Here is a 12,373-nt window from a genome sequence, read left to right on the forward strand (position 1 = left end):
GCAACCACTGGGCCACGCCAGCCAGGCATCCCCTCAATAACTGAAGAATACAAAGTTGGCCTTGGCTGGTTTGGCTCAGTGGATAGAGCATCAGTCTGCAGACTGAAGGGACCCGGGTTCGGTTGCAGGCTCGATCCCCAGTGGAGGACATGCAGGTGGCAGCCAATCAATGATTCTCATCATTGGTGTTTCTGTTTCTCCCTCTCCCTCACTTAAAAATGTATTTTAAAAAATAATAAAAATAGCCGAAACAGGTTTGGTTCTGTGGACAGAGCGTTGGCCTACGGACTGAAGGGTCTTTGGTTCGATTCTGGTTAAGGGCATGTGCCTTGGTTCCAGGCACATCCCTAGTAGGGGGTGTGCAGGAGGTACCTGATCAATGTTTCTCTCTCATCGAGCTTTCTAATTCTCCCTCTCCCTCTCTGTAAAAAATCAAATATTAAAAAATAAATAAAACACTTTAAAAATAAAGACATGGCCTAGCCCTGGCCAGTTAGAGCATCTTTGCTACACAAAGGGGTCAATCCTCAGTCGGGGCACACACAAGAATTAACCAACAAATGCATAAATAAGTGGAACAACAAACCTCTCTCTTCCTTTCTTCCCTCCTTCCTTTCTCTAAGATCAATCAAAAAAAGTTTAAGCGCTTTCCCATCTCTCCTATTTTAAAATATGTGGTCTAGCCCTGGCCTGTTTGGCTCAGTGGATAAAGCATCGGCCTGCGGACTCAAGAGTCCCAGGTTCAATTCCAGTCAAGGGCATGTACCTTGGTTGCGGGCACATTCCCAGTAGGGGGTGTGTGTGCAGGAGGCAGCTGGTTGATGTTTCTCTCTCATCGATGTTTCTATTTCTCTTCTCTGTGAATACCATATATATGTATATATATATGTATATATATAAAATATTTAAAAAATAAAATATGCGGTCTACCCATATAATGGACTATTACACAGCCATAAAAAGGAATGAAATACTGACACATGCTACAACATAGAGCGTTGGTCTACAAACAGAAAGGTCCTGGGTTCGATTCCAGCCAAGGGCACATGCCTGGATTACAGCTCAATCCCCTGTAGGGGGCGTGCAGGAGGCAGCCGATCCATGATTCTCTCTCGTCATTGATGTTTCTCCCTTTCCCTTCAATAAAAACATTTTTTTAAAAGCCAAGGGTGATCACGACAAAGTGGTCTTCCTAAAGGAGGGGAGGAAAAGTGGAGGAAGCTGAAAGGGTGATAACAGCACGTGAAAGGTGCAAACTGAGCAAATGCGTCAGTGGCTGGAACCCAGAGCCGTTCCAGGGGGGGCAGTTCGGGAAGAGGGAAGAGCCAGGGGCCCAGCGGGGAGTTCGATGGCCGGGTTCGCCAGTGACCCGCCCGCCTCCGGGAGATGCCCGAGGACACCCGTCACCTCCCGACCCCGCCTCCCTGCCCCACAGGCCACGCCCTCCTGTTCCGCCGTGCAGGGCCCGCCTCCCTCCTGACGTCCGGGCCTCCCGTCCCCGCCCAACAGGCTCCGCCCCCTACGTCATCAGTCCTGCCACACCCCCGCCTCGCCAGCCTGACAGACACCGCCTCCGCATTGGCCTCGCCCACCAATCACTCCTCCCGCCCCCCGACCCGGAAGCCCCGCCCTCCCCCTCCTCCGCCCTGTCCCGCCCCGGCCCCAGCCATCCCGGCCCCGTCCCGCCCGGCAGAGCGCGCTGGGAACGCGGTGGCTCCGCGGACGCGGCGCCTGGAAAGGTGTGGACCGGGCGGGATCGCAGGTCGCCCCGGTCCGCCCGCCCGCCGTCCCCGCGGCCCTGTGCCTGCGCACGGCCCCGCCCGAGCGCGGCTCGGGGCTCGGCTGCTCTGGCCTGGGGGCGGGGCCGCGGCGTCATGCATATGCATGAGGCGGCTCCATTGTGCCCTGGGAGCGGCGCGATGGCGCGGGCGGCGGGGCCGGGGCGGCGGGCGGCGCGCAGGGCGGGCTGAGCGCATGGAGCGGCGCGGGCCGGGGGCCGCGGCGGCGAGGGGCCGGGCCCGGCCGCGCGGAGGTGAGCGGGCCGCGCGCGGGGCGGGGCGGGGCGGGGGCAGGTGCGGCAGGTGCGGGCGGCGGCGCCTCGGCGGGGCCGGGCGGAGCGGCCTGCGCTTGCGTCGCGGCCCCGGCGGCCGGTGCGCGGACCCTCGCCTGGGCCTCGGCGGCGGCGGGAGGCTGCCCCGGCCGGCGGGGTGCGGAGGCTGCCCGCCCCGCCGCCCTGGCCCGGGGCCGGCGCTCCGACCGGCCTGGCGGGCTCCCCGGGCCGAGCGCGCCCACCGCCGGGGAGGCCGCCGGCGGCGCTGACCTTCCTCCAGCCGGCGGCCCTGGGCTCACCCCTTTTCTCCCGGGACCGGGAGGCTCTGCGGAGGTGTCCCTCCCCGGGGGTCCGGTTCCCTCTGACCTGCCCCTCTGCATTGTTGTGCCCGCCTGCTCCCCATCCTCCCTGACCTCCCCCTCTGCTCCGTCCCCCACGGCTTCCCTCCCACCCTGACCTGCTGCCCCCCGACCTCCGCCCACCTTCCTGCCCCCGCACCGGTGCCCGTGCCCTCCTCCCTGACTGATGGCTGCAGAACGTCCAGGTGATGTCCGTCATTTGTTCTCTCAGGAGACCTCGCAGGGAGGACATGGAACCCCTGGCTGGGTACACAGGCGGGTGGTCAGTGGGGTAGACACCGTCCCTCCCAATCCTGCCGGGCCAGCACCAGGGGGCCTTCCTGAGGAAGCCGGAAGGTGACAGCACCCCAGAGGGAGTCAGCCCAGCCTCCGGTGCCACCCGGCACTTGTCCCACCCCGGGCGGCCACAGGTGGGAACAGGAATCGGGGAAGATGCCGGGGGAGGAGGTCTCGTCGCCGGCTCCATGGCCAGAGCGCCAGGGCTCCCGCGGAATGTCCACCAGCTCCTGTATCCAGGCAGGAGCCGGCTGATGACATGGTGCCACAGGTCCTTCCCTCTCCTCCGTCCTAGGCTGCCCACCGCGTCCCCGTCTTACATGTAAACAGACTCAGAGGGTGACCCCTTCACCCGTCCCTGCCACCCACAGCCCTTGTTCTGGGCGTTCTGGACAGACTGGCAGTTCTGAGTCCTGCTCCAAGGGGGCCCGGCCTGTTTGACCCCATGAGCCTCGGGTGGCCTGTGGCCAGGAGAGGGGCTCGCCGCCGGGGTCAGGGTGGCCAGGCAGAAGAAGTGGAGTGGAGGGTGCAGCTGCTGTGAGGCTCTGGGGCAGAGGGGCCTGGGGAGTGGGTTGTCTGGAGGGAGATGTGATGTGACCCCAGAAAGCCGGGTGGTCTTCTAGACGACCTCCAGCCGGGTCGATTCTGCCCAGGGGTCCTGGCTTCCCGCCGGAATTGGCACAGGCAGGCACGGGCCTGGCACCGCGGCTCCTTCCCAGCTCCCTGCCGGGCCGGGCGGGAGGCCCGGGTACCTGTGGAGGCTTCTGGGGAGAGAGGCTCGCTCAGGAGCCGGGCGGCAGGAAGTCCCCGCCCCCGCCCGTGAAGTGAGCTCTGGGGAACTGGAAATGTCTGTGGTCGGTCCACGGCAGAGGAGCCTGGGGGTGGAATTCCCCAGACCTCGTGGTGTGCTGCGGCCCTGCACCTGCCTGGGGCCTGGTCCTCCTGGCCTCCCCCATCTGTTTGCTCCCAGGAGGGCAGAGGGGGCCCACAGCCCCAGCAGCTCAGGTGTGGGAGGACTGCCGGGGCCTCTGGAGAGGGCTGCTGGTGCGTCTTAGTCTTTATTTTGTGAGAGCTCGAGTCTCCGAGCCCGCTGTAGAAATAACAGCCGGTGCACCATCACCTGCGTCCCCGCAGGACACAGCTGAGCCAGATACCCCTCCCCGCCTCACCCCTCGCGGATGGTCTGTATTCGTTGTTTCGGGGAGGACCTGTGAAGGAGCCGTGCAGTGTGTAGCCTGTGGGGACTGGCCTTTTCCACACAGCAGCCTCCGCGATCCCGCAGGCTGGGGCCGGATCGGCGGCCTCTTCAGGCCTCGGCTGTGGGTGCTCACCCCTGATCGTCGTTAGCCTGGAGGGCGTCTGGGTTTCCCTTCTCTGGTGGTTGGGAGGAAAGCACCTTAAACGTCACCCACAGATTTCACTGGAGCACCCAGATGTTTCTCTGAGATAAGCCAAAGCCCTCAGAGGGAGCTCTGGGTCAGAGGGACGTGCAGCCTCGCCGGGAGAGATCCCGGGTCCCCGGGGGACCGGGCAGGTGTGCCGTGACGGCGCGGTGCTGCTGCGTGTCCTGTGTCGGGGGCCGCGGCACGCCTCTGGTGGAACGCCTCCTGTCTGCCCTCTTTCTGGCGGGCTTGTCTGGTGGCTGCTCCGGGCCGTCCTGTCTCCCAGCTGGAGCTGGTTCCCCGTCCTCCTGTGGGTCGGATATGAGTGCTTTCCTCGGCCTAGCCCAGAGGTCCCTCCTGGTTGTCCCGAAGGACTTCCCGTTTGTGTGTGCGTCTGGGTCGGGGGGCTGTCCCGGGCGTTTCTGGAGAGGTTGGGTTGAGGCTTCTCCCGCTGGACCTGGGAATGTTTGCACCTGGTCGGAAGTCTGGGGGGTTATTTGTGGGGGGCGTTTGGGTTCTCTGGTCTCTGCCGTTGCCTGTGCGCCGACCCTGCCAGCACCACAGCCTGACTTAGCTGCTGGGGAAACACACACGCACATGCACACGCACACGCACACGCACACGCTCCAGCCCCACCCAGGTCCGAGGAGCGCTTCTGGCAGGTTCCCACCCCAGTTCCCATTTGGCCGGTGACCCTGGGTCCCTGTCCAGCCTCTGCTTCCCAGGTGGAACCCAGATGGGGGGTGGGGGCGAGGGTGAGGCAGGAGAGACCTGAGTCCGAGTAGGGACAGGCCCAGTCTCCCGGGGACCCCCCTCCCCACCGTGCCCCCACGCACTGTTTGCGGAGGACATGGTGGTAGCCTGTCTCCTCGGGCAGCCTGCTGGTCAGCACTCAGGAATGAGCCTGGGGTTGGGTGGATGCTGGGCCCCGTCCCCTGGGCCAGAGGGAGGCACCAGGAGTGTGGCCTGTCCCCGGCCGCCTGTCTGAGTGTGTGGCCTTGCACCCGAAAACGCACTGGGGCTTCACACCTGACCCTTGACCCCAAGAAGGTGCCGCCCAAGAGACTGAAAACACAGCCCAAGTACGAGGCTCTGAGGTTAGGCAGGCAGGAGGGCATGGAGGGCCCGGGGGCAGCACAGCCTAGGCCTGTCGGTGAGGCTGGCTGGGGTATCGGAACGCGGGCAGCCGGGAGGACAGGCCAGCCTGAGGCACTGGATGGGAGAGGGAGCCCTGCATGGCACAGGGCACCAGCAGCCTCTGCCAGCCCCGCGGCCGTGTCTGCATTGTCCCTTCCATGTCCACGGGCACCACAGCCTCCCACCGAGTGCTGTGTGTCTGTCTTGGGGGAGCTCGGGTCCTTGTGCCCGGCCCCCACCGGCCAGTCCCCTTGGCCTCGGAGTGAGGAGTGATTGCTGCTGCCTTGAGGGAAGCAGGGGCGGGGGCAGACCTTACAGGTGATGGCCCCGCATGGTGCCCCAGGCCAGGCTGACCCCAGCCTCCACCTCAGGCCTCTGGGGACGCTGGATAGTCTCTGCCTCTGTGACTGTCCAGGCCCCGAGTGGGAAATATTGGGGGTCAGAAGGCCTGCTTCCAGAGCTGGTCCAGGTCTCTGGGGGGCAGGGCCTGGCCAGAAAGGGCTCATGGTGCTCTGGGCTGGGCTTGGGCTCGCTGCCCTGACCCCCTCCCCCCCGAGTGGCCCTGGTATTCCAGTCTCACCTCCCCTGCCCTCCATCACCCAGACCCCAAACCCTGCACCTGAACCTTGTCCCCTGACCCCAAACCCTGCACCTGAACCTTGTCCCCTGACCCCAAACCCTGCACCTGAACCTTGTCCCCTGACCCCAACTGCTCCCGGGCCTCCCAGCTGCCTCTCCACTGATGTCCTTCCCTCCGTCCCACCAGCCAGAGCAGCTGAGTCCCACGTCAGCACCGGTGAGGGCTGCTTCCTGCCACCCACAGACCTGGCCTCCCGGCTGCTCCCAAGCCAATGAACCCCATGAACCCCATGAAACCTGCCCTGCCCTCAGCGCCACACAGGTGAGTAGTGCTCCTGCCGCCCTGCTCCCAGCCTCCCGTTCTCCCAGTGGCGCTGGCACCTGAGGCTCCAGCCCCACCCGCCCTGTCCCCACAGTGATGGTCCCTTCGCTTACGAGGCGGTGCCTTGGCAGCAGAGCGCCCCCCAGCCTGCAGGATCGCTGTCCGTGGTCACGACCGTGTGGGGAGTGGGCAACGCGGCCCAGAGCCAGGTGAGCGCCCGGGACCTCAGGCTGGAGGCTGGTCTCCCTGCACCTGCTGACTTCCTCCCGTCCTCACCGGCCTCCACCACCCCTCTGGGCCCCCCTGAGCCCCCATCACCTCACCCCCCCGCCGGGCCTCTCCTAGAGCCGCTCTGGGAAACGGTGTCTGCATGGTTCCCTCGTGACGCTGGCTTCCTTGCAGGTTCTGGGGAGCCCCATGGGCCCGGCTGGGAGCCCGCCTGGCAGCTCCATGACGCCGGGCGTGGCCGGCGGCAGCCCCGCCCTGAGCTCCCCGCAGTGCCTGGGACAGCAGGCGTTCGGGGAGGGCGGGGCCAGCAAGGGCTACGTACAGCAGGCGGTGTACGGCCGCGGCGGCTACCCTGGGGGCCCTGGCTTCTCCACCGGGTGAGCACACCCCACCCGCGTCCGGGCCCCGGGAAGGGCCGTGGTCTGTGCCCACCCTGGGCCGCAGGCGCGGCCCCCTGAGCCATCCTGTCCGTCTCCCGCAGGTACACAGGGGGGCCTGGGGGCCTGGGCCTCCCCTCCCATGCCACACGGCCCTCCACAGACTTCACTCAAGCAGCAGCAGCTGCCGCCATGGCTGCTGCTGCCGCCACGGCCACGGCCACGGCCACGGCCACCGTGGCCGCCCTTCAGGAGAAGCAGAGCCAGGAGCTGAGCCAGTACGGAGCGGTGAGGCCGCCCGCCCCAGGCCCGCTGCTCGGGGCGGTGGGATGGTTAGAGCCCGCTCGGCTGCCTGCAGGATGTGCACACCGTGGGGAGCAGGGAGGCCCGGTCCGCCCGCCATGGTGGCCGGGCCTGGATGTGCCTCTTCCCTTCCAGATGGGGGCCGGGCAGGCCTTCGGCCCCCAGTTCCTGCAGCACGGAGGGCCCCGGGGGCCCGGCGCGCCCCCCGGCCTGAGCCCCATGGGCATGACCCCCACCCGGGCGGTGGGCATGGCCCCTCTGTATGCCGGGCAGCGCCCGCCCCAGCACGGGCACCCCGGGGCTCTGCAGGCCCAGCCGCTGCCCCGACAAGGAGTCAAGAGAGCCTACGCCAGCGAGGTGAGCGCCCTGGGGCCCGGAGCCGGACGTCCGTGTGAGGGGCCTGGCTGTGGGCACTGCTGTCCTCCTGGGAGCTGGCCTCCCTGACCGCCTCCCCGGGCATCTGCCTCTTCCTCCTCAGGTGTACTCAGCGCAGCAGTACCTGGCAGGAGGCCAGTACTCACCCAGCACTACCCAGTATGCCCCCGGGCAGCCCCCTGCCCCCTCTTCCTACCCTGGACACAGGCTGCCCTTGCCCACCGCCGGCCCCCCGGGCCTGCACTACAAGGTAGGCCAGCCTCCTGGGCCTGCAGCAGCCCCCGTTCCCAGGGGACACAGACGTCTGGGTGGGCTGGGGAGTGACCCCGCAGCCACAGTCTCCTGGCCCTGAGTGCAGGGCCCCCGCACGGCCTCTGGCACCGTGCCCTGCGCTATGGGGCCGGCAGGGGTCAGGCTGCAGCCCACCACGTGGTCTCTCTCAGCCCACAGATCCGTTCAACGGGCAGAGTGCCGGCTTCAGCGCAGGGAGCATCGGCTACGGCCCGCCGGGCCTGAGTGGGGTATGCTGGCCCCGGGCGGCGGGAGGCTCCCCTGGCTGCCGGCCGTTTCCCCGGGTGCTCAGGAACACGGCAGCCCCCATTCTGCCTTGACTGTCTGCTCTGTCCCACAGCCCGCCCGTTCCGTCCCTGGCTACCCCAGCTCCCCACTGCCAGGGAGCCCCACGCCGCCCATGACCCCCGGCGGCTGCGTCCCCTACATGGCCACCAGCCAGGACGTGAAGTCCCCCTTCCTGCCTGACCTCAAGCCCAGCGTGAGCTCCCTGCACCCATCACCGCCCGGTGAGTGGCGCCTGGTCCTGGGACAGTGGAGGGCAGGGCCTGCAGGTCGCTGAGGAAGTTCCTGACGCCGCTCCGGAGTCAGAGCCCTGTGGCCGGGTCCCGAAACCTCACTGGAGCACACAGTGATGGCTGGCAGGCGCCCACGAGCCCTCAGGGCCCACCGCTGGGAGCACCCGCTGGGTCTGGGCGGGCTGCCCTAAGCCATCATGGAGGGCTGACGGCCAGTGGCCGGGGAGGGCGGGACCACGGCCCATCCCGGCACATCGGAGGGACGGCAGCCCGGGTTCCGGAGACACGCCCAGGCCCAGCCAGCGGAGGGGTGGGCTGCCTCCTGGGGGGAGGCGGAGCTGCTGACACCGGCCGCTCCCAGGCAGCGGCCCCGGCGACGAGCTGCGGCTGACCTTCCCGGTGCGCGACGGCGTGGTGCTGGAGCCCTTCCGCCTGCAGCACAACCTGGCCGTGAGCAACCACGCCTTCCAGCTCCGCGACTCCGTCTACAAGACCCTGATGCTGAGGTGAGCGCCCCCGGGCCCCGGCCCCCGGCCCCCGCGCCCGCGCCCAGCTCTCAGCGCCGCTCTCCCCGCAGGCCTGACCTGGAGCTGCAGTTCAAGTGCTACCACCACGAGGACCGGCAGATGAACACCAACTGGCCGGCCTCGGTGCAGGCCAGCGTCAATGCCACGCCGCTGTCCATCGAGCGCGGCGACAACAAGACCTCCCACAAGCCCCTGTACCTGAAGCACGTGTGCCAGCCCGGCCGCAACACCATCCAGATCACCGTCACAGCCTGCTGCTGCGTGAGTGCCCTCTGCCCCGGAGAAAGGCCCCTCCGACTCCCGTGGCTCCGCAGCCCCCGCGCCCAGTGGGCACTCACTCGCTGTGCAGGAGGCTGAGCTGGGGGGTCAGAGTCAGGAGCCGGGCCCACACCCTCTGACACCACCCTGACCCACCCTGCCTTGCAGTCCCACCTGTTCGTGCTGCAGCTGGTGCACCGGCCGGCCGTCCGCTCGGTGCTGCAGGGCCTCCTCAAGAAGCGGCTGCTGCCGGCCGAGCACTGCATCACCAAGAGTGAGTGCCGCCCACCCTGCCCGCTGGACCGGGCGCAGCTGTCTCCCGGGCGGGGCCCTGGGCGGGGCCCCCTGGCCGGCGGCCTGTCATCAGCCTCCCTGTCGCCCCAGTAAAGCGGAACTTCAGCAGCGGCACCATCCCCGGCACCCCCGGGCCCCACGGAGAGGACGGGGTGGAGCAGACGGCCATCAAGGTGTCCCTCAAGTGCCCCATCACCTTCCGCAGGATCCAGCTCCCCGCCCGCGGCCACGACTGTCGCCACATCCAGGTGGGTCACGCCGGCTCTCCAGCAGCCAGCAGGGGGCCTGAGGGTGCTGGGGGAAGGCGGGTGCAGGGGCAGCCGCCCCTCAGGCCCAGGAGCCCCACAGGTTCTCCACAGAGACGAGCGTGTGCCCTGGGCCTGGCTGTGGGCAGCACCGCGGGCACCAGTGCCGCTCCGGCTTCGCCCCGTGGTGTCGGGCCCAGTGGGGCCAGTGGCTGCCCCAGGCTTGGCCCGTTAGGACGCTGGGTAGTGAAAACCTGGTGCTCTGGGCTTCCAAACACACAGGAAATGTGCCCCTGGAGGGGCATGGCTGGGCGCGGCCGGTGTAAGACACCTCCTCTCCCCTCTCTCCCCCCAGTGCTTCGACCTGGAGTCCTACCTGCAGCTCAACTGTGAGCGGGGGACCTGGCGGTGCCCTGTGTGCAAGTAAGTGTCCCAGAGACAGGCCCCGGCGTGCGGGCAAGGCCTCTCCTGGGGACGCATGGGCCCAGCTCGGGAGACTCCTGCAGGGAAGGGTGGGGCTGAGAAGAGACAGGCCTGGGCCCAGGGCGAGGCTGGCCAGCCTCTGAGCTGCGTCCTGTTTGCTTTGCAGCAAGACGGCCCTGCTGGAGGGCCTGGAGGTGGACCAGTACATGCTGGGCGTCCTCATCTACATCCAGAAGTGAGTTCCCGGCCCCGGCCCCCAGCCCGGCTGGCAGGGGCAGCCCCTGGGTGGCGGGTGGGCCCTTGCTGACCCACACCCCACACCCCACACCCCACACCCGTCGGGGCCCGTGGAACGTGCACTTGCGGGGAGAGCTGCCGAGGGCCTGCCGGCCGCAGGGCCCCAGGCCGGGTGGTGACGCCGTGTCCCGCCAGCTCCGACTACGAGGAGATCACCATCGACCCCACGTGCAGCTGGAAGCCGGTGCCCGTGAAGCCAGACGTGCACGTCAAGGAGGAGCCGGACGGGCCGGCCCTGAAGCGCTGCCGCACCGTGAGCCCCGCCCGCGCGCTGCTGCCCAGCGTGATGGAGATGATCGCCGCCCTGGGCCCCGGGGCCGCCCCCCTCGGCCCCCTGCCGCCCCCCTCCGCCCTGGCGCCCGGCGACTACCCCAGCCAGGGTGAGTGCAGCCGTGCGGCCTGCACACGGGACCCGGTGCCGACGGCCGTGCTCTCCGAGCCAGTCCGCTCCCGGGGGGCAGCCGTGGCCACGCCTGGGAGGGCCGGTCGTGCAGGTGTGGCTCTCCCAGGGGGTGGGCAGCAGGGTGTCCAGCGGTTTCAACACGGGGCCATCTGCCCACATCCACCGCCTGGCCCCCCGACACCCCGCTCTCCTCTCAGGCTCCAGCTTCCTGGGACCCGGGACCTTCCCCGACTCCTTCCCGTCCACCACACCCAGCACGCCAACCCTTCCCGAGTTCACGCCAGGGCCGCCCCCCGGCTCCTACCAGTCTGACGTTCCCAGCAGCCTCCTGACTCCGGAGAAGTCCACGCCCAGCCTCCCGGGCCAGGTCAGTGCCGGCTGAGGCCGCGGGCTGCCTCCTGAGCCCTGGCATCTTCCCAGCTCCTCCTCTCCCTCCCCAGATGGCACCTGCAGCTCACCTGGATCCCGCTCACAACCCTGGGCCGGCCGCTCTGCACACCCCCAACCTCGGAGGCCCCCCAGGCCCCCAGCTGCACCACCCCAACCCTCCCCCCGCGGCCCGGCAGCCCCTGGGCCCCGTGAGCGGGGCCCCCGCCGGCGAGCTGGCCTTCCACTCTGCCAGCGGCGTCATGGCGCCCCCCATGTCTGGGGCGGGGGAGGCCCCGGAACCATCAGCCCTGGACGTGAGTACAGTGCGCACGGGAGGGGGCTGGCTGGGAGCTGTCCCTCAGCCGCAGAAAAACACGAAGAGCCAGAGCGGCTCAAAGCATAAAGCCACACGGGGTCCCTGCAGGCCCTGGGCCCCCAGCGGCAGCATTCCCGCGGCCGCCTGAGGGGGGCGGTATTGGCCGCGGGGCAGCGTGTCCTGATTCTTGTCCCAGAGCTGCCTCTGCACAGAGCTTGGACGGGAGGGGACCCCGCATCCCGCCCCCCACTGGGCGTTGCTGGGGGACAGGGCGGGTGGGGCGTTTCTGAGGCCTGTTTGCTTTTGTCCTCAGCTGCTCCCAGAACTGACCAACCCCGACGAGCTGCTGTCCTACCTGGGCCCTCCCGACCTGCCCACCAACAGCAACGAGGACCTGCTCTCCCTGTTCGAGAACAACTGACCCTCCAACGCCTGCCCTCCCGAGGCGGACCGCTGTGGATGGCGCCTCTGCCTCCCGCCAGCCACACCAGCCCTCCCGCCTCCTCCCGGCTCCCCTGCAGTTTCAAACCGGAGCTGCAGGTTTGGGGGGCCGCCCCTCCCGCCCGCCCGGCTCCACGCCCCTCCGGCCGCTCTGCATACACGTCCCGCCCACCACGCCGACCTGCCTCCCGGATCTGACCCGCAGACTCCACCCGTGCCCCCCACCTGGCGCGGGGCCTGAGCACTGGAGAGGGGCCGTGGGCGCAGCCTGGGCCCGGGCCCCCCTGCCCGGTGCAGACGGTCCCCCGTGCTTCCCCGGCGGCGGCCTCATCTTCATCTTCCAGTCCCCTCGCCCCACGAACACGCAGCTCCACGGTTTTACAGCCCCTCCCCAGGCAGCGCCGGGTGCCCCATTAAAGGATTCCCACGTGGCCTGAGGTCTTCCTTGCACCGAGCGCCCCGCCCGCCCGCCCGGCCGGGGATTTCCTGTCCCTGGAACTTTCCACACTGGCTGAGCCCGAGCGGCTCTGTGTGTGATGCTGTCATGGCCGGAGACACCTCCGCCACCGGGTCCCGCGGGCACCGGGCCGCTGGCCGGACAGG

The 12,373-nt window shown here is 68.2% G+C and overlaps 1 protein-coding gene across 5 annotated transcripts; it reads left to right on the plus strand.

Moving 5' to 3' along the window:
* The first annotated feature begins 1,780 nt into the window (after positions 1 to 1,780).
* On the plus strand, positions 1,781 to 12,201 carry ZMIZ2 (zinc finger MIZ-type containing 2). Of its 5 annotated transcripts, none has more exons than XM_036436267.2 (19): positions 1,784 to 2,032; positions 5,971 to 6,105; positions 6,200 to 6,314; positions 6,508 to 6,710; positions 6,815 to 6,998; positions 7,149 to 7,370; positions 7,492 to 7,638; positions 7,832 to 7,909; positions 8,020 to 8,188; positions 8,559 to 8,703; positions 8,775 to 8,985; positions 9,151 to 9,256; positions 9,367 to 9,524; positions 9,877 to 9,944; positions 10,111 to 10,179; positions 10,377 to 10,621; positions 10,842 to 11,011; positions 11,085 to 11,327; positions 11,643 to 12,201. In XM_036436267.2, exons 2-19 carry the CDS (start codon positions 6,056 to 6,058, stop codon positions 11,748 to 11,750), a joined length of 2,691 nt encoding a protein of 896 aa, XP_036292160.1. In that variant the 5' UTR covers positions 1,784 to 2,032; positions 5,971 to 6,055; the 3' UTR covers positions 11,751 to 12,201. The 5 variants fall into 5 exon arrangements, with proteins under 5 accessions (XP_036292163.1, XP_036292165.1, XP_036292160.1 ...); XM_036436269.2 differs by having other exon boundaries at positions 6,508 to 6,697; positions 6,823 to 6,998; XM_036436270.2 differs by lacking the exon at positions 7,832 to 7,909 and having other exon boundaries at positions 1,781 to 2,032.
* The last annotated feature ends 172 nt before the right edge of the window (positions 12,202 to 12,373 follow it).

The sequence above is a fragment of the Pipistrellus kuhlii genome, unplaced genomic scaffold (assembly GCF_014108245.1).
Source record: "Pipistrellus kuhlii isolate mPipKuh1 unplaced genomic scaffold, mPipKuh1.p scaffold_m20_p_133, whole genome shotgun sequence".
NCBI lineage: Eukaryota > Metazoa > Chordata > Mammalia > Chiroptera > Vespertilionidae > Pipistrellus > Pipistrellus kuhlii.